General features: G+C 43.5%; 1 protein-coding gene across 1 annotated transcript in view; it reads right to left on the bottom strand.

Moving 5' to 3' along the window:
• Nucleotides 1-7841: 7841 nt before the first annotated feature.
• Nucleotides 7842-27104, bottom strand: part of DNAH3 (dynein axonemal heavy chain 3) — a gene marked incomplete at both ends in the record, with an annotated part of 60729 nt that continues 41466 nt past the window's right edge. Inside the window, 18 exons of the mRNA XM_079542768.1 lie at nt 7842-8195; nt 8374-8511; nt 9552-9756; nt 10325-10467; nt 11795-11962; nt 12657-12811; nt 14376-14492; nt 16181-16425; nt 16753-16978; nt 17869-20010; nt 20823-21021; nt 21791-21973; nt 22882-23098; nt 23420-23585; nt 23692-24358; nt 24990-25133; nt 25993-26149; nt 26241-26364. Of these exons, the coding sequence (XP_079398894.1) occupies nt 7842-8195; nt 8374-8511; nt 9552-9756; nt 10325-10467; nt 11795-11962; nt 12657-12811; nt 14376-14492; nt 16181-16425; nt 16753-16978; nt 17869-20010; nt 20823-21021; nt 21791-21973; nt 22882-23098; nt 23420-23585; nt 23692-24358; nt 24990-25133; nt 25993-26149; nt 26241-26364 (5750 nt within the window). The remainder of the gene's footprint in view (nt 8196-8373; nt 8512-9551; nt 9757-10324; nt 10468-11794; nt 11963-12656; nt 12812-14375; nt 14493-16180; nt 16426-16752; nt 16979-17868; nt 20011-20822; nt 21022-21790; nt 21974-22881; nt 23099-23419; nt 23586-23691; nt 24359-24989; nt 25134-25992; nt 26150-26240; nt 26365-27104) is intronic.

Below are 27104 nucleotides of genomic sequence, written 5' to 3'. Positions count from 1 at the left end.
CCCATCATTTCAGCTGTGATGACTGGGATTGTAGTGCAGGTGGTTTGTGTGTACAGCTGTGAATGAAGCTGTTCTGGTCACTTGCTCCCACATCGCCTGAGGCCTCTCCAGAAAGCCACGGATGTGATGCAGACAATGGCCAGGGCTGGGCTGGTATTTGCTACAGTTCAGCCACTGACTGATCAATAAAAGTGGCACTTGGCAAGGAATGAGGTGTGATACTTCAACATCAGGATGAATGACAACAGTTTTTCAAATCCTCTTAATCCATAGAAGGATTCTTCTGTTTTTTGAGGATTATATATGCTCAGTTATGATTCAGGGCAAGGGTCAGCAAAAAGAAACGTGCTGGTTTCATAGTACCTTTATGATGCAGTGTATTTTCTAAAGAGACAGTAGCAAAGGGATGAAAGGGATTTCTTTTTTTGTAGATTGCTCAGCAATAGCCCAGCCTTAGTGTCAGCTCCTTTCCCCATCCTTTAGAGAGGAGGTGGATGTGAAATTCCATGTTTGGAATTTGCTACGGAGCCAAAAGCGTAACACTGTGTTGGGTTCCTCTTGTTCTCATGTAAAAACTTTCCCCTCAGGGTATCACCACTGGTGAAGCTTAAGCTAGTTGTGGAATCTCTGCATTTTCACGTGGTGAGCCTGCCAACAAAACTAGCACCTCAGCCTTCTCAGCAGATACTGCAGCGTCAGGTTTTAACCTAACATTGCAGACAGAATCACATCTTTAACAGTAAAAGAAACTTTTCAGTCTCCTACATTCAGAGAACACTGACCCTGGTGGTGTTCAAGGAACATTTGGATGTTGTGTTGAGGGATATTGTCTAGTGAGAGCTATTGGTGATAGGTGGATGGTTGGACTGGATAATCCTGCAGGTCTTTTCCAACCTTGGTGTTCCACGAATGGAAGTGAGATGGCAGCTCTTTTTCCCTGGCCGCGATTACTTTGGCTCTGTTTGAGCCCTCTGCTTCCCTGATCTCCAGAGGCAAGTAGGCAAAGCCTTCCCTGCTTCAGACTGGGAGTAGTGATAAGGCCAAGTAGCCCACAGGAGCCACACTGTGCTGGGAGACATCATGAGCACAGCCCACAGCTGCTTGAAGGACGAGAGGCATGAGCTGCGGCTGCTCCAACCAGAAGTTAGTGGTGGCAACAAAGCACATTTGCCCAATGCAGTGTGTATTATTTTCTATTAATGTAGGCAAAGCTCAATGAAATCTCATTTTCTCAGCTCTCCAACTCCTCCTGAACTCTCCAAGTCCCAACAGAAAGATGACAGCGATATTCTTGTCTACCTTAAAAATAGGTTTAAACTGATGACATATGGAACAGAATGACGGGTCCCCGCAGGGAATGTACTTAGAAGAATGAAAAATTATCATTTCAGGCAGGTGAGAAAGTGCAAGGGAACAAGGAGGAGAGCTGGACATTGTGACGGGCACTGCCCAGTGTTGGAGGCAGTGCAACAGCCCAGCCCAACTTCTGGCTGCCCTTCTGGCTCAGCCCACAGAGGTAAATGTTCCCAGGTTATTATTTCCTGGGAATGCCTCATGGAAGAGGAACCTTGCACTGAGCATGTAGAACTGTTGTTCTGCCTGTCTGTGTGGGCTCTGCCAATTCCTACTGCCAGGAAAACACAGAACAGAACTCCCTTCATTTAGGAAGAGGGAGATGATGGAAGTCAGAGACAGCAAGAAATAATATGATTATACACTGCTTCATCCTTCAGAAACACTGTTCTCCTGTCCTTAGTTCTGATATATCAGTGTAGGGAGATATTAGCTGAGCAAACCAAAATTACAGAATCATAGACTCACCAAGGCTGGAAATGGTGGAGAGAGAAGGATTTTGAATGGAAGCTTAGGCACGTTCTTTGTCATGAAATTATGGCTCGTATCTTTTTTTAACAATTCGTATGGCTAACAAAGTGTGACTCAGCAGGCAAATAAATGGTCGTGTAAACGAGCACTCTGAATTTTCTGTGTTATAGTCACAACTCTTTCCTGAGTGAACATCCATCCCCAAAATTGCAGACTACTTACATCAAATGGAAGTCACAGTATTAGTTTAGTTCTGAGGGGAAGGAGAACCAGCCTCAAAAGTGCTGTGCTGGGGAGGTCAGAGGAGGCAGATTTCTCAGCCAGCACTTGTATTAACTTCCAAGGGCCATGCAAATACTATGAAGAAATGTTCCTACACATTAATTTTAATTGCAGGAAGATATCCTAAAATGCCTCCTAGTTCCTCAGAGTCTGTGATGCACTGGATTCCTGCACTTCTTCAACTCTCCCTTACTCTCCTTCCAGTAAATTCTGCCTGTTCCCTGTGCATCACTCTACTTGGAGGGTCTGAAAGCAGTTTAGAATAACAACCCTCAGGTTCACTTGATATTATTTCTGAAGGAAAGCTGAGCCAGCTGTCTGGACAACTGCAGGTGAACAGGTCGGCAGCACAGGTGTGGTTTGTGCATACAACATCTGGCCTGGAATATCTGAGTGTCTTCTTTCTGGAAATCCTCACTCCACCAAGAGAAAGGTTACAGATAGCCAAGGACTTAGGAGACCAGCCTGAGCACTAACATTAGCAACGAAGTACATCAGTGCATCTGAGACGTGGCACCCACTTACCTGGTGTGCCCAAGTTGCATTTCTAGGGGAGAAAAAACTCTCCTTACACTGTGGCAGTGATACGATCTGTTCCAAGGGAAGTGTCACAACAGTGAGAAGGAATAAGTCATCTGATGTATCCTAGTAATGCATGTTTGCTGCTGTAACACACTCAGATCCTGTTTATGGCCCCACTGCCTATCTGTCAGAACTGATGCCAGTAACATTCATCTTTTATCCACAGACAGAATGCCACTTATCTGATCATCCTGTATGTTCAGGTTCAGAATTATGAATTACAGGAGGGACCTTCAAGATCTGCACCTGTCACTAATATTTCTAATTATCCAAATATTCTAGCTTACAGGAGCTTGTCAGAAGAATCTGGGGCCTTTTTGCCTTCTCATTGTATCATTTTCTCTTTTCGTCACCCAACAAGTATAGAATCAGAGGCAGTACTTTCTACTTCTGAAACATCTTTTTGTACAGAAAAGGTGTAAGAAAAAGTTTGGTCTCCTGAGAAAACATTCTGGCCCTGCCTGTTGTTCAGCATCCCTCGCTGAACTTCCCTCTGATGTTTTTGAGGAAGGAATGCTTTTGTTCTGTAATGCCTGTATACAGTATTCCCTTATCTGCCTTGAGTTATTAGGCTGAGAATTTAGATTTTCAGAAAATACAGATACTTTCCTCTTCTGGTTTGTAATAAGAGTTTCAAATTGAGAAATACTAAGTCTGCAGAGCCAGATATTCTGCTACTGCCATTACATGGAATTTCAGCTGTCCACCTTCTTTCCCATTTTCATAATGGAATTAAAGTCAGTCCAACTAATGGTCTTTTTGTTTGTTTTTTTAAATGCATCTCGGGCAAGAAAGATCGTGAACTCCAATGTCTAACACGTTTATCATGTTTATCTTTCTTCAGGAAGGTCAGAGAAAGTTGGAAAGTTCATTCTGAATGAACGAGAGAAGCTGGACATGAGGCAGCAGCGTGCGCCTGCTGTGTTCCGGGCTGCATTAAACAAGGGGCGGCCTGCAGGGAGAGGGAGGCGATCGTCCCCTCCATCGACTCTTGTGAGGCCCCATCTGCAGTGCTGTGTCCAGGCCTGGGGCCCCCCAGCACAGGAACGGCTGTTTGTGAATTGCAGAAGAATCTCTAACAGTAAATTCCACTGCTTTCCCTCTGCAGTAAAGGCAGCCCAGTACATTGCACACTTCTTCCAATGTCAGTAATCATTAAGTAAAGCAACTCAGCTGCTCCTGACCCTCACAAAGGGGAACATGGCAAAGTGTCTCTAAAGAATTCCCTCTTTTCTAGATGTTTTATTTATCTCTACAAAACCTTCATTTACATCTTTAAATATGTTCTCAGCCTGGAGAAACTCAGTCCTCCAGTTCTAAGTTCTTTTTTTTCGGTGTTAAGAGCACAAAGTGAGTCACTGAGCCATGTAAGCTCAAGTCTAGATGGAGAGCAGAGCTTCTTCCCAGAGCAGCGATGGTTCTGCTGCTCAGAGATGGGTCCAACTGGCGCCAGCCGAGTGCTGAGCAGTTGGGATGTGCCCAGAACCAACACATCCCTCACAGAATCATTAAGGTTGGAAAAGACTTCAGAGATCACCTAGTCCAACCATCCACCTATCACCAATACAGCCCACTAAGCCATGTCCTTAAGTACATCTACACATTTCTTGAACGCCACTAGGGATGCTGACCACACCACTTCCCTGGGCAGTCTGTTCCAATGCCTAAACACTCTTTCTGAGAATTAACTCTTCCTAATATCCAACCATTTAATAATGGCATTTTTAAGTATGGCTGATGCTTGACTCAGCTTTCCAAGAGCAGAGAACATCAGTGGGTGTAGGTAGGGAAGGTGACTGTGCCTCTTGTCACCAGTCAGTTGCTGGAGTGAAGATTTCCCCCGTTTACTCACACACATAAAATTCAGTCATACTTGAGCAGATAAGAGTCTGGAAGAACTAAGGCTGGAAACCATCAGTCTCTCATGATCAACTTCGCCATTGAGGCTACAAGGCCTGCCAGCAATTGCCCCTGAATCAGACCTAATCTAAAGCAGCTTTATACATTACAGCAAAGCTCTGCTCTCCAAGCACACCATGCACTAACTAGTTAAACCAATGGCTTTGCCTGTAGAGTAAAATTACAGTGGGGACTTTGGTTGTAGAGGTTAACACCTGCTAACATCCATAACTGGCAGAAGTGTGTGAATAGCTGCAATGCTGTAGAGAAGCAGCTGAAGTCAGAAAAATATCATACAAACATCCATTATTCCGAAAACGATGGGGTTCCAAACAAGGTTGTCATGGATGCTACGCATCGCACCCTAAGTCAGACCTCTGGTAACCTCTGCTATTCTCACACCTTTCTCTGCCATGAAACATCCTTTCCTAATGACAGTTTTAAGTGTACCCATGTTCAATGGACTACTGCTTCATACTACACATTTAAGCACTGCAGTGTACCCTCCTTTTCCAGCCTTTCTGCTTTGAGCCAGCTTTATCCACAAGAAAAGATGCTTCAAGCTTCAAGGAGACAGCTACAGTTCCACCAGGGGAGGAAAAAAGAAAAATGCAGCACAAAGAAGGTAGTCTAACGCTGAGAGAAGTATCAGGAAATAGAAGTGTTAAGTCCTTTAGGGTGGATTAAAAAGAACACAACTCCAGTTCATCTCCAAGCACTGTATTTTGTAATTATACTCCATATTCTTCCCTCAGGAAAAACCTGCTCCAACTAATCAGGCCTTTGTTTTTTAAAGTTCAAAACAAAGGCAAGAAGGGCTATGCAGCATTGATGCCCTCACTGCCAAGGGCTCCATTTCACTCTTTACAAGCAAATGATTCTTCCACCACCAGGTACCACAGAAAGCTTCTGTATGTCAATGCTGGAATAGTTCAAGATATTGAATGTTCTGCTTGATGCTTACCGCTTAGACCATCTTCACTCTGTCTTTTAAATCCGCCTTCTAAAGCTCCTCAGCACAAATCAAAACCCTTCTTCAACCCTCCACAAGCCTTCACAATGCCGTCATTTCAGATGATGTCCCTCATGTTCGCTCCCCTCATATTCATATCCCTCTGTCCCCTCTGATGTCACATTGGCCTCATGAGTAATCCGTTATTGATCTGATAATTGTAATCAGATGCAGCTGTTCAAAATGATAATAATGACCTTTTATTTTTTAAAGCATGTGCTGTATTTCAGCTAATTTTAGTCATATTAAAAGTAGAAACCATCGCCGTTAATTTCATGAAATCTAAGAAAAGACTGTAGTTTTAGAAGACCAATTTTAATTAAACTGACCTTAATTACAGATTTCTGAAGCCTCATTCTCTTCTCAAGAAAGGTTGTCCTTGTGGTAGCTGTGCAGTCATGTTGGTGTACAGCCGGTCCTGCTTGAGCTGCAGGGGCCAAAGGCAGGGGTGGGGATGACCTTTGTAGTATGGGGGATGACCTGCTGGAGAGGAGCTTTGCGCAGAGGGACCTGGGTGTCCTGGTGGACAACAGGTCAGCCATAAGCCAGCAGTGTGCCCTTGTGGCCAAAAAGGCCAATGGCATACTGGGGTGCACTAAAAAGAGCACGGCTAGCAGGTCGAGGGAGGTGATCCTCCCCCTCTACTCTGCCCTGGTAAGACCTCATCTGGAGTACTGCAGTACTCCAGTTCTGGGCTCCCCAGTACAAAACAGACAGGGAGCTCTTGGGAAGAGTCCAGCGGAGGGCCACAAAGATGGTGAGGGGCCTGGAGCATCTCTCCTATGAGGAAAGGCTGAGTGAACTGGGTCTGTTCAGCCTTGAGAAAAGAAGACTCAGAGGGGACCTGATCCAGGTCTATAAATATCTAAGGTGTGGGGGGCAGAATGGCGAGGCCGGACTCTTCAGTGGTGAGTGGAGACAGGACAAGGGGAAAACGGCCAGAAACTGCAGCATAGGAAGTTCTGCACCAATGTGCGAAGGAACTGCTGTACAGTGAGGTGACGGAGCACTGGAGCAGGCTGCCCAGGGAGGTGGTGGAGTCTCCTTCTCTGGAGATGTTCAAGACCTGCCTGGATGCCGACCTGTGCGACCTGCTGTAGGGAACCTGCTTTGGCAGGGGGTTGGACTCGATGATCTCTGGAGGTCCCTTCCAACCCCTACAATTCTGTGACTCTGTGATTCCGTGAAAAAAGATGTGACCCCAAATCAGTGGATGCAGTGGTTTGTTGGTTGTTGGGTTGTTTTTTTTTTTTTTAATGTTTGCTTTGATCTCTGTTGTTCCCTTGTACTGCATATATCAAAATTCTAAGAATCCATCTTTAGTACAAAATAATAGATGATTATTAGTCTGACATGAGGTACAATAGACTGTGGGAGAAAGAAAACTTAGCTCCACTGATCAGGCACCTGGGATAAGCATGTCATTAATACAGAAATTTAATAGCTACCGGATGACGAGGCAAGCATGCTCCAGGAGACGGCAGGCTCCTTTTGCATGTGCTTTCCAGAATTCTTCCATGGAAATTCTAGCGCACATATCCAAGGAGTATCAGTGATTGTCGTTTTACAGAACAGCTCTGGCAGTTCATTCTAGTGGAAGACCAGTTCTACATGTTGAGAAGAGACTGTTCTCATGTGCTCATTCCTTGTTCCACATCCTCCTGGGACACAAGGTGTAGAAAGTCCTATTTGCAAAAGCTGTGGATTAGATTCTCATTGAAATCAGCAGCAAAACTCTCTGAGCCCAATTTTATCTGGGGATAAACAAACAAAAAGACCCAGTAGTAGCAGCAAGGTGAAGGAATGGCCTCAAGTTGTTCCAGGGCATTCAGGTTGGGCATCAGGAAACATTTCTCCTCTGAAAGAGGGGTAGGGAGCTGGAATGGGCTCTGCCCAGGGGGGATGCGGAGCCACCGTCCTTGGAGGGGTTCAAAAACTGCCCAGATGTGGAACTGAAGGACGTGGTTTAGTGGGAAATAGTGGTGGTAGGTGGATGGTCGGACTGATCTCAGAGATATTTTCCATCCTCAGTGATTCAGTGATTCTATGACTTACTCGTTTTTGTGCAGGGGGTCAGAATGGCCAAAGAAACGTAAGAAATTTGGGGCTGTATTAAGGCCAGCAGTAAATAGCGGTATTTAAAAATAAAATAATAGTAATAAATTACAATAAAAAGCAACGAACAGCCACCAGAGAGCAAAGCATATCTTTTAATTACGAATGAAGGGAGCACTGACTTGTCTCAGTCATCGAGCTGGCACAGCGCTGCCACACCGCGATTTATCCAGTGCTTCTGGGGCTGCTCTGAAGGGAGCTCGACAGAGAGAACGTAGTTGGTTGAGTGGCCAGTTGTGGATAAGACGCCTCTTCTTGCACTTGTCTTGTACACTGGGCAGGAATAGACGTTCATATGAAGAAATCTGGAACTTTCTCCGGGCTTCAGCCATATTATGGGCAAGGGATCGTACAGGATTTTTGGAAGCGATTCTCCAATCACCGAGGATTCTCGATCCCATCGTGCACCTTCCAAAAAAAGGCCTTTCACATAAGCCCCATCTTCTGGTACTTTCTCCATCGTGTCCTCCTGTTTCAGCACCTGGGACGAAGAAACTATTTGCTTTGTTCTGCTTTCATTTGGAGTATATTAATATTACTATTTATTTTGAGTATGTTGAATCCTGCAATAGGATTTCTTTTGAAAACTCCATTCCCTGCTGCCCCAGAACATCTTTCAAGCTGCTCAAGAAAAGCAAAATTCCTCCATGTGTTCTTACCTCAAATTCAAATCCAATGCGGTCAATGGGGATGGTGTATTTTCTGGCATAGTTTTGTAAAACCCCCGTCAAAAAAGACTGAGTGAAGTAGAATCCTGACAGCCAAAAGACAGTGGGTGGCCCACTGCTGACCCAATCCTGAATATAGAGAAAAAAACAAAGCAGAAGGAAAAAAAATACACTTTTTGGCTTTGCTGTGGAAATTCAGCAGGAGGAGATGTCTTCACAGATGCAGTCAAACACTACAGTAAGATCCAACCCTTAATTGGACCCTCTGAGTACTGCCACTCATCATATTGTCTTTTTTTTCCCCTTTTAAAATCAATATTCCTTATTTCACAGTCTTTTAAACACCGACTTCCTAACATGAAAAAGATTATCTTACGTTATGTTATCTTCCTATCACTGTAAGGACAGTGTATCACTACAGACAGCACATAAAAACCCAACAGAGGAAATAAGTCCTGCACAAAGATGCCAGTGTCTATTTTGGAAATCAGGAAGTCAGCAGGAGGAACAGTGCAAGGACAGGAGATACACACACAGCTCCAAGCCATCTGGAGGCAAAAAAATTAAAGGAATGTATATGGTGCTTTAGTGCAGCAAACAGAATTCTGCTGCCTCATACAAATCTTCCACTCTTCCATTTAGCTTTCTCCTCTGTGACCTCTATAGAACTTTGCTACATCTCACTATCTCAGCTATTTAAGGCATAGCTGAGCGTTTAAGTAACTTAAACATGCTAAGAATGTGAGGAAAGTAATGGAAGACAGAGTACAGAATCGAATAGTTTGTTCAAAAAGCATGTGGAAGTGGTGCCACTGCTTATTGAACTTGAAAGGGATTTGCAGTCACATACGTAACATGTAGCAGTGCCTGCTACGCCCCGTGGGACTGCTTGTAACTGGTCAGTGCCCTTTGAGCAGGACAGTCATTAAGGCATCAGTGCAAAATAAAACACATGTTCTAGAGGAAGGAAAATGAAAACTAGTAAATGCTGCACTGCAGTGGCACAAAGGAGGCACTCCTGGAGTCACCCTGCAGAGAAGTGCTATCCATGCAGGGCACAGCAGTTCCCAACCGGAGCCTCTTGGGTTCTGCTGAGGGAGGACAGCAGCAGACATTGCACCCGCTCACCTTCCTGCCAGCCTGTCCTTAACCTGCTGGTCTCTGCGTACCTGGAAGAAGCCCAGCCGACAGAGCAGATCGGACACGTAGCTCCCCAGGGGCTTCAGGGACGGATAGGATCTGACAGCCCACATCGATGGCACTTTTCCCATTAGCATGCTGTTGAAAACATCTTCAAGTTCAGACGACATCAACACTTGGCCCTTGATGGCTTTGCCAATATTAACAAGGCTGCTGCGAACCACCTGAGTAAGCCTTCAGATAAAACAGAAATCATCACCTCATCATTTACTAAATTTTTTTTTCTGGCTATAGACTTTCAGCTCGAATAAAGGGCTGAACAAAGCTGGGGAATGTCCTGTCAGAAAGTCTTTATCTCTTATAGTAATCAAAAATCATTTACCTTGGGAAAAGCAAACACATGCACAGAAATGAAAGGCAGTAAAAATCCCGTGCTAGGAGGGGGAAAGAAATGAGAAGAGCTTCAAGTTTCTGACAGCAGCTATTGCAGTGTGCTGGGAACAGAGAAGCCCGGGCACAACTTATAAAGAAGGAAGCAGGCAGCCCCATCTCAGCACAACAAATTCAACTCTGATTTAAGTTCTTGCTACAAGAACATGGGCACTATTTTTATGTTTAGGCAGTTAGCTGCAACTTCCACAGGTTTTTTTAATAATGTTGAGACAAAGCATCATCCGTCATCTTAAGAAGCATGTATTGTGAGAAGCTTTTAACTGCTTAAAGTTTGCCAGCTGCCAGCAGTGTCCCACACGAGCACTCCTCAATGCCAGCAGTGCTGCACAGCACGCAGAGCCATCCATACCTGTTGAATCGAATCAGCTCCTGCCTCAGGACCGTATTCATGGACTCTTCATAAAGCACTGGGTACATCTTCATCACCTCCTCAACGTCAAAGTCGCTTGGTAATTTGGATAGGATGTCCTGTGCCAAATCTTCAACAGTTTTCTGAAATCATAAATCGGAAATGAGAACTTCTATTCATTAAATTCCTCGAAACATGACAGGCTTTCCATTTTTGCTGTATAACTACATAGGTAATGCATAGGTAAATATAACTACTTTCTTGTACAGCAGCCTGTCTGTCTCTGCATGCACCTGCAGCTCCTTTTCTCTGCTTTTAAATGTACCGACAACTCAAATTTAATTTGCAAAAGGGTTTCAGGCAACTGTGAGGCAGCAGAGCAGATAGGTGGCGCAGTCCCCCTACTGCCGTAATGAAGAAAAAGCAAAGGTATGCAGGAAGAAATGAGTGGCAGACAACAGGAGCATCCCAGCCACGAGAGCAGCTTTCCTCCCAGCACGTTACACATCAGAATGCGATCACTGCACACCCTCACAAGAAATGAGGCTCCACTGGTTTCATTTCCTCACAAATCCGCCTGTGTATAAAGTATCCCATCTGAGGGGTGTGAAAGGCCATCTACCTGCAGCAAAGGGGCACGGACTGGACTGGAGCAACCTGAGCTGCAGGATCAGAGGAAGGAAAGCAGTGCCCAGCACCTTCACCACCAAGTCCCCTGGAAGGGCTGACAACAGCAAGGTTTGGGTTCCAGCAGTTTTGCTGCACCAAACCAATCCCTTTCTTTGTTCCACAGAAGTCACACACAGTTCTAAGTTTGGGACTACAGGAACTGAAGCAGTCAGGGGGAAGAGAAAATCATACCTCAGAAACCAACACTCAGTGAGCACATAGGAGTGAAAGTGCCATTAGAGCACAGTTGTCACTGGGAAGACCTTCTGCCTCCCGTTATTACACTGCAGCCTGGTGTAGGCTTGGTACTTCCTGGCTTTCCAGAGGCTGCCCCTTCATGAGAACAGCTCGGACAGCCACTGGACGAAGCCAGGCAGTGGAAGAACTTCTACTGCTGAAAAGGCAGACTGCAATCAGTGTCCTGCTGTAGAAGTACCTCGGGATGGATGCGACTGGAGGTTCTTCACCAGCTGTGCTTGCAAACTGGGTTCTACCTACAATTCATGACTGAAATGCAGCACTTCACTGTTGTTTTAAAATGCGACAGATGACAGAAACTTTCCCACTCAAACCACATATTCTACTCAACCAGGTGCTGCTGTGTGGTGCCAGCACACCTCAGTACACCCACTTCAATCCAAGTTCTTCCAGTCCACATCTGCTTCTCTACACACCCACCCCCTGTTCCCTACACACCTACGTAACACTCATGTGATGGGAGGTGCAGGGTTACTCTGAGATGTGGGGCACGTGAGGCACAAGCACCTTTCCAGGCTGCAAGCTGATTGTTCCCCCTGTTACCTGAGGGGACCTGCCACCTCCTCCTGCCACCCGTGGCAAAGTCAGCAGCACTCCGCTGAAAAGCTGGTTAGTCTCCTGAGTATCCTTGGTAATGTCTGCATTCTCATGAAGCCCAAACACCTCAGGGTGTGTCACACTTGGTAAGCTCCTTAGGTATTCAATGTAAGACTGTAAAAGAAACATTCAAATAACAGAATTCAGGCAGTGATATATTCATAAATGATCAGTACATCCAACTTGGTTAGAACTTTCCCATGTAGAGTCACAAATTTAAGCCCCCACCTAAGTCACTCAGGAATTGACTTATCCAGTCCACACAGCAGTTTTGAATAGTTCAGAGACTCACTGAGGCCTTCCACCCTCACATTAGTAGCAAAAGAAAGAAATGCAACAAAAAGCAAGTGCTCACAGCTGCAGGCTAAACAACTGTGTTCCAATCCCATCTAGTGGTGAACTCTGAAACATCAGCAGAAGGGAAAGAGAGGCCGAACATGGAATACATGCCTGCCTTCCTACTGTCTCACTGTGATCACTGCTATCAAGGCATAAGTGCTCCCAAGAGGGTACAAAGTTACCCTGTACAATCCTGAAGCCTTACTCGGTAATCCTTTCAGAAGTGTGCTGGAAATTTGCACAGTAGTTGCTCTCCACAACAACTTGATCAGAATACTCCATGTCCACTGCCATGTGTGAGATATTAAGTACTGAATTCGTATTTCATAGATGCAGTCTGTCATGGCTTTGCAACCTCATGTTTTTATTTCCTGTACGTTTATTTATTGTATTCAGTGTATTGAAGCGCAGCGTAGACGAGCTTTTTCCCAACAATTAAAGAGAGAATTTACACGTGCTGTCTCCTCACCTCATATGGCCCATGTGGTGGGATATAGTAGTCACCTCCAGGTGCGAGCATGTACTTGTCCTGTTCTATATCCTTGTTGTAGACTGTAGACAGAAGGGACAGGAGAAGCCGCCTGTCTTTATCATCTGTTACTCTCCCACCATAGTTACATTCCCCTGGGAAAGGACAAAGAAAACCAGAACGAAAAGATTAAATTTAATGAACAAATACAAATTGTTTTACATTAATGTACACCACTAGTAAGTTGAAATCCTGAGGTTCCAGATCCTCAGAAGTTTCTAGGTACCACTGAATCAACAGAATGATGTTAACTAAAAACTTTGGATTCAGTGGAATTATGCACTTTAACATCTTTGGGACTATGGACCCAAACTGTGCATCTTAGTGGTAACATTTATGAGGAACACTGAGTTGGTCTGAGAAACTGCTGCTTATGTCACAGTGAATAATGACATGTTTCAAGTGACATCTGTTTTGCTTCAAGAACTGTCAAGATCTGAGCAGTGCTGTATAGCTGATCCTTGTCTTCTTCCTTTCACCAAACTCAGAGCTGATTATGCACCAGTACGGTAGAAAGGGGATCATCAACATACAGAATGGGTGGGAGAGACCCTCAGTAATGAAGAAGCAACGAGGGGAGGTTTGCACTGATATAAAGTAGAAGAAACAAGTAGAAGAAGTTACTACTTTGATGATGACTACTTACTTTATTTTTCACAAAGCTAGTTGTAACAATTGCAAAAACCAGGAATTATCTTTATAAGGCTGACAAAGGCGGTACCAACAACCTTTCTGGAGAAAGCCAGCTGTATAAATAAATATAACAATAAAATGCCTTACCCAGGTCAATGCCCACTGCTTTAAACTAAGAGGACGACCACATCCTACCCTACAGCCAACCACCAATGCTTTCTGTGTCAGGGTCTGACGCACAGCCAGCTGCAGTGAAGCACAGGTGTCATGGTTCTATGTTTTGTTTTTGTTTGTTTGTTTTATGGTTTCAGTATTCCATATCAAAACATCATGTAGTGTACGGGGCATTAAAGTGTCACTGCCCCAATTCCAAGTACCTATCCCTGTACATTACAGAAGTCACAGGATCTGACCCTTCCGGGTGTGGGGGGGCGCTCTCTTGCTGCCTGGCAGTGGGTGCTGGAGGTGCTTTCCTAGCCGTTCCAACCTTTTCAGGTTTGAATCGGTCCCGGGAACTCTCTCTCTCTTATCTTGTCTGATTTATTGATCTCAATTTCAATTAAATTGTATATATTGTGTTATTTTGTATTCCGATATTATAGTAAAATAAGTTTTCCTCCATAGATTGTTGCCACTGCTTTTTTTCCTCCCTTCCTTCCTTCCCATTTTTTGTGGGACTGGGGTGGGGGGGCAGGGCAGAGGCCTGTTGCCCCTGTCACGGACATAGATTGATCTGGTCAACTCCGTGACAACAGGCCACTCACTGCCTGATCTAACACATGAAGCGAAGACCAGGAGGTCCGCTGGACCAGGAGCAACTCTGCAGCCACACATAAGCCAGGACAGCCATGAAGTCTGAAGGTCTGGGATCCACCTTGCCGTTATGCGGAAGGCCAGGAAAGTAAACCTGAGTGGAAGCTCAGGTTTATCAAGCACTACATTTATTTAGCACTCATCTGTTCATCACAGTGAGGTACTTTCAGCTGGTACAAAGTCAAAACGCATTAGAGGGCACAACGCCTATACCTGTCAGATACGTCAGAGCTTCAAAAGGGACTTCTTCATATTCATTCAGAAACATGTGGATCTGCTGCATACTGATCCTGAGGTCAGACTCGTTGAACTCGTATGGAATATTCCAACCTGTCCAATACAGGAAAGATACATGGGGTGAATGAATGCTGCCCTATGCTGAAAACCATGCTTAGGAAGCAAGGGAACTGGTGTAACATTGCTATGGTAGAGCTGAAGATCACAACTTGCAGACAATGCCAAGGTGAAGCCCTGGCATTCACTTGAACCAATAACAGCCAGGTGAGGAATACCAATCTGTAACAGTATTGTATCCCCTTGCTCTTTGCGCAGGTAAACCATCAGCTCAGATGTCTGGCTCCACTCACTCCTGAAACATTGTGTTTTACCCAAAGTAGAACAGAGATCTGTTTGTTATCTCCAACTAACCTTCTGCTATCTGGAGACAGCAAGAACATGAGTTCAAATTAACTGACTGATTTCGGGTTTTGGAAAATCTGCCCATCTATCCATACAATAGTCAGAGTAGCATTACAATAAAAACAAAAGCAACTAAAAACCAACAACAGCCCTATGCTCCAGGTAAAGGAATCCTCCAGGAAAACCCAGACCTGGCACAAACCGATAAACGGGTAAATTTCTGCAACCATCCTTCTGCCCCTGGCCCAGAGTGCAGTTGGCCTTCCACTCACGTCCAGCTCTTCATCCACCAGAACCCCCGCATCCCTCTGCGCAGGGCTGCTCTCTGTGAGCTCTTCTCCCAGTCTGCACACACCTGGCGCTGCCCCAACCCGAGCACAGCACCCCGCACTGCGCCTTGCTCGGCCTCAGCAGGTTCTCGTGTGCCCCTTCTCCAGCCTGTCCAGGTCCCGCTGGGTGCCGCCCTCCCTTCTGCTGTGCCATCGCAAACTGCTCCGCAATCTTCCCGGGCACAGAGGTGATGCTCACCAGCCTGTAGTTCCCCAGCTCCTCTTTCCTCCCTCTCTTGCTAATGAGCGATGGTTCCCTTTTTCCAGTCTCTGGGGACCTTGCTTGACAGCCATAACTTTTTAAATATGAAGTGTGCCCTGGAAACCACATCAGCCAGTGAAGACTAACTTCATTCTGGCATCCTTGTGTTAATGCAAATAGCTGCTCATTAGGGACAGTGGCTTTCAGTGAAAAAATAACATTTCACAGCAGTCACAGCATGAAGGCAGATTCAATCAGAATGGAAGGCTGAGAGCTTCATGCACACTAACGCAGAGTGTAAGATACATATATATACAGTTATAAATACGAAATCTGTAATTTCCCATGTTTCTGCATTTTATGGAAAACGTCAGAATTCAGTATCTCTAAATACATCTTTCCATAGTTGCATTATGAACACGCCGCAGCTACTGACTTTCAGTTTTACACCAAGCAGACATGCGCACTGGCTTTGCTAAAAACGTACACACATGAATAGAAGCAGTGCTGATAAGTACCCTGATAAGTACGTGGTGAGTAAATTACTGCAGTTACTGAACAGTGGAGTAATAAACTAATCCAGTGAGCTACGATGTAATGCAAATGCTGTATGATTTATTGACACGATGGATACTTTCTAACCCTCCCCCAGGGTAACACTTGCAGGAGCTTCAGGAGCAACTCTGCTTGAACAAGAATCACTGGTAACAGCTTATAAACCTTATTATGTTCAGTACAGATTGCACTCCTGCAATATGCTGGCAACAGTACAGCTTTTTAATAATAAATAATGCATTTCAAAACTACTAACCTTTGTGAATCAATCTGGAAAATAATCTGAACCTTACCCAATGGGCCAAAGTTTCTCCTTTCCTGCACAACAGCGTGAAAAAAGCAAAGACCAAACAACAGTTTTTGCCACATTTCTGGCTTTTGGCAACTGCTAAAGAATGTGGTGTCAGAGATGGGGTCGTTGAGGTACGATCGAAGCAGGTTTGCTCTGACCCCTTTTGGAGGTTCATTTGTCATTTTGACGCCGTTCTGGAGAATACTAACAGGAAATTCTGCTGATGGATAACTGGTTAACCACAGTCTGCAAAAAAATCAAATTGCTCGTTATTCAAAAGTCATCAATACTGACAACTCCCCAGTATCGATTTTCCGCAAACCAAGGGGTTTATTACTTGTCTAGCTATAATGAGAACATCTACGTCTCTATAAATGCAGCATAAAGTAGAGTATATCAAACAAGTAGAAAAGATGACATCCCAATTAGGTATCTTTACTTTATCCCTGCATATCAAACAATATGAATGTTGTAAGCAGCTGTTCACACAGAACAAGCTTCATTTCTTTTTGCTGGTGCCTTCAGCACACAAGAAATGCTGATACAAAAAGAACAAAATACCAAATCCCTTACCGGAACTTATTGTCGGTGCTCTCAGGCACTATCACCTCCTCGCAGATTTTCTCCAAAGCAGGCATCCAGCTGGTTGCAAGATGGCAGTTCTGCAGTACCACCCAGCTCCCGGCAGTGACTGCCTGGCAGATCATGTTGGCTGCCACTGGGCCCTGACCTTGTCCAAGCGACACAGTCTGAATGTTTGCACCTCCCATGCCAACATCGTCAGCAAATTTTAGCAAACCTACGATGCAAGTTGTGCACATGCAAAGACAGACAGACAAAGTCTATTAGAAACTAGGCCCACGTTATACTTATTTTTTTATAATGGAGCAGGTATTAAAGGAGTAAAGGTCAACAGATATTCTACTCAGCTGAAAAAAAGAAAAAAAGAAAAGAAAAGCAACATCTCAACAACCCACAGGTAGCACCCAACACTGCATCAGCCATTTTCTCAGACATGTGCTGAAATTCCGACCTACAACAAAGTAACACCACAAAAATAACTGGCAGCCAGGCTAAATGCCCAGCCTCCTCTTCAGTCCCCAGTGCTCAGCTCCAGCCTGCACTGCTCCCTGATATTTCATGGGCATAGTCTGATACGGGGTTGACCTGTGAACTGAGCCCTTAGCTATGGGCTGTAAGTATCTCTTACTTTGCTGTTCAAGCCAGTACCTCCTGGAAATCCTTATAGTACAGCTGATATTACAATCCTTTGGGCAGAAAACCAGGTTTAAAAATAAATGAGGTGGTTATTTCTTAAAGGCCATTTAACAGATGTGTTTTTAATGTGGTCATATACACCATTTACTCAGTAACAGAGTGAGGAAACTTTCAGAAGGGGACAACTCCCAGCCTCACACAGGAGGAACCGTAATGTAAGCACGAATGATGAACTGGTGTGGATGTTAAGAAATTCTGCACTCCAGAACGGCTGCTCACAGACCCAGATATGGTATCGCCATTTCCTTCACCCCACTCCAGCAATTTTACTATCATTTTATATATATAGCTAGATCTAAACATCTTCTGTTCTATCACTGCTGTGTTATGCCCTACAGACATTTTAAAGGTCAGACTCAGAGTCACTTAATTAGACAAAAAAAAAAGAAATGTTTTCAGTATCAATCTCACCTGCCATGGGGTCAGCACCTGGCGATAACACAAAAATCAAAGGGGCACAACAATTGGAATCACTGTAGCTTTGTCCAAGATCAAAAGTAGGTGGTTCAATAAAAGTCCTTCCCATGTTTTCTGTGATGAACTCCTGCACTGCTGGAACTATTTTGTCAGGTCTCAAGCACCTGAGAATCACCAGACGATCCAGCCCCGTCAGTGTGCTCCACGCATCTGGGAAATTTTCTTCGTGGGGCCTTGCAGAGTCATAGACTCGTTTCCACTTTGAAGAATTCTCTCTTACATGTTCCATCAGGCCCTGAAGGTTTCTCAGACAAGACGCACGCACAAGCTCTGCCCACGATTTGTCAGAGAGCCAGTCTGGAGCTGGGTTGGGATGACGGTTGTCAAGAGCAACCCCTCCTGTCAGTAGGAAACGCCAGACTTCATCATCTATTTGGCCTCTTCCCTTCATTATGCCCACTGTCAGGAGGAGAGAGAATAACAGCTTATCCTTCTCAAACAGTGAGCGACAGACGTTGTTGTAGATGCTTGTTGTGAAGTGCTCTATTATATTCTTAATCCTCTCTTCTAGATCTTCACTCTTTTTGCTTTTAGCAATGGACTGAACATACAAGTTAATGAACCAAGTCAACGAATACTGGTACATGGGTTCAATGTTTGCCAGATCAGAGACGCAGAAGAAGACAACAGCTGAATGAACAGCAACAGGCTTATACCCCACTCGAGTAGAATCTATCTGCATTTCCGTTGCTGAGGCAACTTCTTGCTTTTCAGATATTTCTTCAGATAACTCTTTGGATGAAGACAAAATGTTTATCGCTGTTTCATCTTCTAAGATGTTTCCTTCTGACTTGGAAAGGACTTCCAGGATTTTGTCTTCTATTTCCTTCAATTGTTTCTTGTTGGCCGCACTTTCTATAATCAGTTTATTTTTCTTTTCTTCTAGTTCAGGCTTTTCCTCCGCAGCTACAATTCCAAGAAGCTGGTCCTGAAGACCCAACGGTGTAATCATGAAGTTGAGCAGACAAACTTTAATAGCCACTTCAGGAAGATAATGAGGATTTCTTAAGCGGGTCGTTATGTAAAACCTGAAATCTCTTGAATATTCGATTATATTTTCCCCTAATTTCATGTACTCTACTCCCTGTTGTTTGAATGTTAGCTTTAGTAAGATGGGTTCTAGGAAAGCGTCTAGTTCTTCTCCAATATTTTCCAGCAGGACGGGTGTTCCAAGCTGAACAGCATTTTCTAATGTCCTAACATAATGTGCGTCAGATAATTTGATGACTGACAGCTTGTTGGCTTTCTCCATATTCTTCACCCACCTGTTAGCTTGCCTTTGAGGATCTATCATTAAAGCCCATCTCCTTGAGTTAGAAACTATTATGCCATTGTCAACGGAAAAAGAATCAATTGGCAACCCAGCAATCTGCCACGCACGGATTTTGACTGGATCCCCTAGTGTGCCGCTTAAGGTAAAATCACTGGAGCACGGTATGTTCTTCTCATTGCACAGAACCTGCCATTGCTTTTGACACTGCAAACGGTAGTCTACAGTAAAGGCTCCCAGATAAGCCACAGTTCCCGAAGATAACAACACGTCTCCTGTAAGGTCTGTGTACCGGATTCTCAGTAACCGCGCAGCTGCTGTCCACCTGTCTTTCTCTCCACCAAGACCACTGATGAGCTGTTCGGCTCTCACAAGCTTTTGTGAGCAGAGTTCAATATTATTTTCTAATTCTCTCTTCCGGTCATTCATGCTTTCTAAATCATCATTCAAAGCTTGGAGGCGATCAACAACCTTCTTAAGTTCCGCTTGCTTTGCTTTTAGCTTCTGCATCTGAACATCCAGTAACTCTTCTGCAGTTCTCAAACGTTCGCGTTTTGGGGCAACCACTTTTGCAACGCGGTCATAGACCTCCATGGCTCGCACCCACTTACACAGGCCTTCACAGGCTGATGAGACATTTTTAATGACAGCTGGCTGAAAATCTGGATGATCAATAAACCTCTCTCTAATTCTCTTCATTACAGTTGGAGGAATATTATCCTTGTCGTATGACTTCAAGCTCTCCAGGAATTTCAGATCTCCAAGAATTTTTCTAGAGGGCCCCCAGTAGTCTTCTATCATTTTACCTGCATTGCACACAACACAAAAATCAGGCCTAAGTCATGCATGTTCAAATTGAAAAAAAAACAAAACTTAACAGGAAGAACTATTATCATGACTTTGCAGTCAAATTCTACTATGCAAGCACGGCCAACTATTTTGTGAAAATCCTCTCCTGAAGAAATTCAGACCGGAACTTCAGTATTGCTAACACTCATTGAATTTATTAATTACATATTAATTCTACTTCAACAAGGGAAACAAATTATTATGCAGTCTTTCTTACCATATTATTTTAATTATACCGGTTTATCAGACAAATCAATGCCTATATGAAGGCACTACATCCTAATCTAGACAAGACAATTTTGGATGAAAAACAAATTTACAGAACTCTTATTTCTGTTATTAAGAGCTGAAATGTGGGGATGTGAAGTAAAAGTCTTTCCTATCCCACCTTGTAGATCCTGTGCAGTCTCACAATAGTAACACGAGAAAGAAAGGGTTGGTTAGAATGGTAGCCTATGGCAAGGGGACAGCCAGAATTCTGTCTCCCAGCATATCTGGTGCTGTTTTGCAGCAGGGATTACAGAGGAGCCCCTCAAGGTGACGCTAACCACAAGACTGGGTCAAAGCAAGTTGAAACTGTGACTTTGTGCCCTCTGGGATCATACCTACAAAGCTTATGCAGCAGCCAAGCAAGTGCAGGATGCTGTAATAGCAAAGTAAGCTCTCAGCTATCAAGAGCAGCCCTAAGCCATCGCTAACAAAAACATGCTCCACCAGGGCAACACACAGCACCCAACCATTCCTGGGGCAGGGATAACAAACACTTTACCACTGCCATTCGGATCAGGCTTCCTCTCTGGTTTAGTCCCCTTCATGACACAGATACTCTCCATGACAAGCTTAACAGGACCAGGTGGATTCTGCATGGACTTCACAAGAGAAATATCTGAAGGATTCAGGGTATCAAGAGCTGCAAGTGCTGCCTCCAGAGCTGGCATGGCCTCTGCAAGGTCTCCTTCGCATTCGTCCTGTCAAGACATTGGGGAGATGCCTGTAGTTTCACAGAACACTCTGCCTGGAAGTATCTAATAAGAAGTCTCCACAACACTGTGCTTCTTAGAGAGGAAACTACTTTGGTCTGCACAGTTTGAGGAGGAAAGGATTGTAGAGAAGTTAGGAAATTCCATATGCTCAACCCAGAGCTGAGAATGCCAGCCAAGTTTTCAAGCTCAAAGTCTCTCTGGTCTGACAAAGAAAATTAAAACAGGTTAGATACAACTGCTCTTAATTTAAGAGCGCCGATCAGGTAGAAAGCATATACCGAGTAGCTTAAATTCTTTATCACATACCCAGATCTCAGTAATTATCTATCAATGGCCTTTCCAACTAGCTCCAAAAATATACTGAGGAATCCTGGAGCTCCCCACTGCAAATTCTGTGCTACAGACAACTGGCTGCATCAGGTTATGCCTGGCAGGGCTTCACACAGCTCTGTGACATCAGCTCACCTAACCCCATCTGCAAACCATTGCTGGGCCTGGAATCTGTCTGACCTCAGTACTCCAACTGCTGAAAAGCAGAATTATTACTACAGAAATAAAATCTATGAATCTTTGGGATGGGAACCAGTAAAGGAAGATTTGCAGGTACTGTGAAACAGCCACACACTAAGCAGCCAAAATTTACCTTCTTTATATCAGGAACATCTTGTTCACCCCACTAACACATCAGAATACAGACTTACTTGGAAAGATGCTGAAAACCCATCGCTCTCCAGGCCAAAGCCCCATTCAGTACCTTAATAGCTTTTGCAGCAGCTGCTGCTTCATTAGCCTCCTTTTCATCTGCTGACACGATTTCCTTCTTTGCATCTACTTCAGCTGTTTCTTTTTCAATCTGGATCATCATTTTCTCTGTTTCTGCAGAAGTTTGAATCAGTTCAGGCTGAAGGGCGGTCAGTTCTTTCTGCATCTCTGCAACCTGATGAACAGGAAATCAAGAGGAAATCCTTGTAAACATTTCCACAAGCTTCACACTCTTGATGTCTTAGGGAGAAAGATGCGAAGACATTAACAAGTGAAAAAGGGACATCAGACTTTGAATAATTATTAAAAGAGTTCTCTGACCTATTTTTAGTAAGAGCTGTTTTATTGAAAGGAACTGAATTTTTAAAAAGAGTATTTGTAATCATCCATGGTTCCTTCTTCATGATCCACTTAATTTCAATCATGAGAAATAAACCGATCAATTGTATTTTTTTCTTCACTGTCAGTTTCAGTTTCTGGAACCCCAAATAATCTCTTATTGCACAGGTGGAGAAACTGAATCCAAAAGAAGCTATGACTGTAACACAGATTTAGAAACAGCAACAGCTCTGCATTAGATGTTCTTTGTCAGGACAGTGCCTGGAAGCTCCACCACTTTGCATTGGGAAGCTCAATCCCTGGATTAGATGCTTGTAGGGGGGCTGTTTACGCGGACCCCAATCAATCTCCCACTGGGAATCCATTGGGGAATCAATGTTTGTTAAGGATTTACAATGTTCTTCAACTTCTTCCTGTTTTAGAAAGGGTAACAGAAGCTAAGGAATGGTTTTTGTATATAAGGTTTTGAGAAAATAAGTGTATCTGTTCCTTTTTTCCCTTTAACACTCAATGATACCATCAGCTTCATGTAGCTTTCTATTAAGTGCTATTGTCTGAAGTTAAAATCACTAAGCAATAACCTCACTTTTCTGGATGCTTTCTATAGAAAGTTATCAACAGCATCCTGAATACAGTGAAGAAGGAATTTAATAAGCTTTATTTTTGTAAGTTTGATTCCACTTATACAGCCCCTCTATTAAAGTATGCATATGCCACACGTTCAGTGTTTTCACTGAGACTTACTTGTGAAGATGCAAAATCAAGTTTTTCGAGCCCTGTAAGGTAACGATTTCTCATTGTGTCAACTTCTTGCCTTTTGCTAATCAGCAGAGTTTTAAAGGTAAGAATCAGCTCCAGGTACGATGTTGGTGTTACGTAGTTGTGTCTTCGCAGCGTACTGTAATAGCTGATGGAGAGCTCTCTCACACTTTCTTGGAAATATTTGCACATTGACACAACCCTAGAGAAAGATTTTCTGGGTTACTGTAAATATCATCTCTCTTTACTTCAATTAATAATGAGAAAATTATTTTGTTATGAAATCTTATCAGTGTTAGTGAAGGCAGAATTATTTTTCCCTACTACATGAAATATTTTTCAGATTTTCAAATGCTCTTTCAAAGAGCACAGTCTGACGTGTATATCAGATGCCTTTGGCTCGCACTGTAATCAAAGAGGTGATTCAGCCTGGCCCACTCATACAGACAGCGTCCTGGCCACGTAGGTCTGATAAGGGGGAGGTAAACATTTGCATCGTGTTTCTTGACAAATAAACTCTTACTCTTTTCTAATGTCTTCTTCAAGTTCAACCTCCTCTAAAAACTTGTTAGCAACCATTTCCAAAGCATCTGCAGGCCAGGTTTGGAACCAGTCAATGGTGCAACAGTTTATCAGGGACGGGAACATCCGTAATCGATTCCGAAACGCATCACCAACGGGGCTTATTGCTGGGAAATATAAAAACACAGCAAGAACACCACGATTATTATCTAACTTATTCTGCAGCTAGGAAGCAGAAAAGCCATTCTAGGAAATAATGCATTATATACAGACCTAAGACAATATGTAAATTTTTCTTCACCCTTTCAATAAAGAAATTGTACATAGCAAGCGGAGTAGCTTCAATTTTCTCACTCCCCATCCTTGATGCACTTTGCATTTTCTCAACAATTTCAGCCTTCTCATCAGCAGCAAAGATATTAGGCACATCACCCGTATTTAAAAGCATGTTGATGTCTTCTATAAATGTTTCATCCTTTATTTGATTATCACAGAACAAAAAGGAAACGTTCTTGTTACCAACACCAGCCTTCAGCATGACTCGTTTAATATCCTCTTTCCATTCACTGACTCCATAGGACTTTGTAATTTCAATTTGAAAGAGTTCAAATGCACTGATGTAGGTGGCTAGCTTGGTAGCACTTTGTCGACCACTTCCACCAATGCCCACCAACAAAAGATGTCCATTATCCTGTTTCAGTACCCTGCATATCCTTGAGACATGCTCAACAGCAAACTTGAACATGACTAAGGGCATTGGTGCTCTGCTGGTATTGTTGTATTCCTCCAGGTAGGATTCCATCACAGCTGTCAATTGCTCCAAGTCTGTGATTTCATCATACGCTTTTACATTACTGTCTGGCTTCAGGTAATCTCCAAAGAAAAGGCTGCGAATATGATCATCAGTGACCTTGCCAGTGGGTGAGAGATGACTCAGTACCTACAGGAATTGACACAAAATTCAGACTACTGGAGAATTACTTTCATTAAAGCAATAATTATTCTTATCCATATAATAATAATACTGTGAGAAGCACCATTTTCCAGCTATTTCAGTTATCATCTTAGTATGGAAGAAAAAAAAGAAACAAAGACAAAAGAAAGAAAAAAAGAGAATGGAAGAGGGTGGAGGGGTGAAACAGAAAAGCCTCCTGAACGGAGTAATACTCTGTAAGCAGGCATGCAAGTTTCTGCCATGCACATGTCACCATGTCAGCGGTGATTGTGCTGTGAAAAGCAGGAAAAGTTGCCAAAAGATTTCTCAGAAAAGTGCCCACTACTCCCAGTGACTCATTCCAGTGTATGCTAAGCAGGAGCACAAGTGAACAACGAAAGGCAGTTATCCCATGCGGTCCTCTGTGCCAAAGCAGAATCATTTTGAAGCTCTGGATCATGCAGATATGAAGTATTAATTTCCGTAGGAGTGCATATAATACATAATACAAACAGAAGAAAAGCCAAACTTTATGAATGCAGTGGTATAGATCATTCAAAACACGTCCAGTACTAGTGCAATCTCAGTGTCTAAGTGTTTCTGAAACACGTGGGTCTAGCATGTTGTTGAAAAATACCTTATCGAGGTTCTGCTTGAAGCTATCTGATGTTGTCTTTTTTACCATCTGAAAGAATATTTCCCTGTCCTCCTCATCAACTAAGCGATCATAAAAAACTCGGTACACCTCGTGAATCCAAAGGCGGATCAGTTTGTCTTCATTCTGAAAAGGTACACACAAGAATATGGGTAAATATTGCTCAGGCAGGATGAGTTAGAAATGTCCATCTGGACCCTGCTGTATTTTGTCCTAAGCTCAGTGGGAATCCTTCAGTTTCAAGCCATTTGGCACATGGCTCAGCATCTGCTCACTTGACTAGCTTCCCTAACCAGTGACCTGTGACTCTTCTGTCAGTGCATTTTTCTCAGCTGTATCAAATCTCCCCACTCCTGTGCATAAAGAACAAATCTTACTGACACAGCCTCTAGCCCTATCCCTGCCCAAACCCTGTCACTGGCCAAGACATTCCCTGAATAGCTGGTAGTCATCCTGTTCTATTCTTGCACCAAACACATTCATTACCCCAGTAGAAATACGACTTCCAATATTCCTAGAAATTCCCAAGCAATATTGCTGAAAATGGAAGAAAAAGCAAAAGGATGAAAATCCTCCATATCCGTCATTATACTTTTGTAGTATTTGGCCCAAATCCTGGGCCAACCCATTGTCTTGTTCACTGGCAAGCTCATTGACTTGAAAAGAAACACCAAGTCTTTTCACATGCTTGTTTCTGTGGGAGATTTTGTTTGAAAGCACACAAGGTGGGATGGCCTGAAGTACAGGCTGTAACAGATTGGCCTTGGACCCCTGGGCCACACATGGAAAGAACATCAGCAAAAATAACAGCTGTTTCCCTCCATCAGAGAGGGAAATTACACAGCAAGGCACTCAACTGCCATCTCAATTGCAAATGCAAATCAACTGAAATCATAGTTCATGTATTTTGAGATGTTCCCTTCGTAATATTGGAATTCACTCTTCCCATTGTTCTTTCCTACAGCAACACAACAGAACTACTTACTTGCAGATGAGTGTGAGGACAGAGCAGCACTCCTTTAACAACCCGGGAAAAATCTCGGAGATTGAAGACATAATGGGATTTTGAAGGAGTTGGAAGGAAATTCTCAACTGCCATTTTGTAAATCATCATTGTCGCGTGGACCATTATCTTACCAAGCCTGAAGAAGGAAAAGAGAGACATTGTAAGATCCACAGATAAGCTGCAGGAGAAAACGTGACAAAGGTGATGCAGGAAATGCATCAAATTACCTTACAAAGATGGACTCAAAGCCTTTGCTGAAGTGCCAATCAGAAACTGCAGTAAAAATCTTGGTGAGAATGTCATCATCAAAAGAACAGATAGATACAACGTTCAAGTGCCGCGTGAAGCGCCCTGCAACACACCAAGAACACCAGAGGGATCTAGGAACGTCCAAGTGCTTTTCTGCCTCCCCTCAGCATCTGGCTAGGATCGACTAGCCCAGATTTGCAACTGGTTGCAGCTCCACTATTTTGTTTCTGCCTAATTTCTGCCACAGCAGTGACACCAAAGGAACATAAACGGGTTCATGGTTTATATGTCAATATTCCTCTTTAAATTGACTGCTTTTAATAAGGAAACCACAAATCTCCATCACAGTACAGCCACTATCACCCAAATTTCAATTACAGGAGCTTTGACATCCATGATACGGCACAGTAAAGCTTCACAAAAGCAATGACCTTCTTCTCACATTTCACATAAAAGTATGCAGAATACACACTACTAAGTTATAAAAAATCAGCAGTGTCAAAATAGTTATTTTAATAAAGCCTCCTCAGAGTGTATACCTGTACTAGAATTTTTACGTGGAGGCTAAGTGAATATAATGATGTAGCTGTAGCTACAGTAAGGCTTTCCATTAGAAAATATTACCCTCCTCACAGTGATTTGGCAGGCACCACAGATTTTTGAGCAACATGCCTTTAAGTAAATTCAAGCAGCCTGTCTCAGCAACAGGAAATGGGATTTCAGGTGAGAACTGTTAGTGTAGCCAGAGAGACCTTTCAGGAGGATATGCTATCTTCCCTTTCCAATGAGTGAAAAGTAAAAAAAAAGTGTCCGTTTCTTAAAGTTTCCTGCTATTTCATCAT

The sequence above is a fragment of the Tetrao urogallus genome (genome assembly GCF_951394365.1).
Source record: "Tetrao urogallus genome assembly, chromosome: 15".
Lineage (NCBI taxonomy): Eukaryota > Metazoa > Chordata > Aves > Galliformes > Phasianidae > Tetrao > Tetrao urogallus.
Note: the sequence above shows the minus strand (reverse complement) of the source record. Positions and strands in the feature narration are given on the sequence as shown.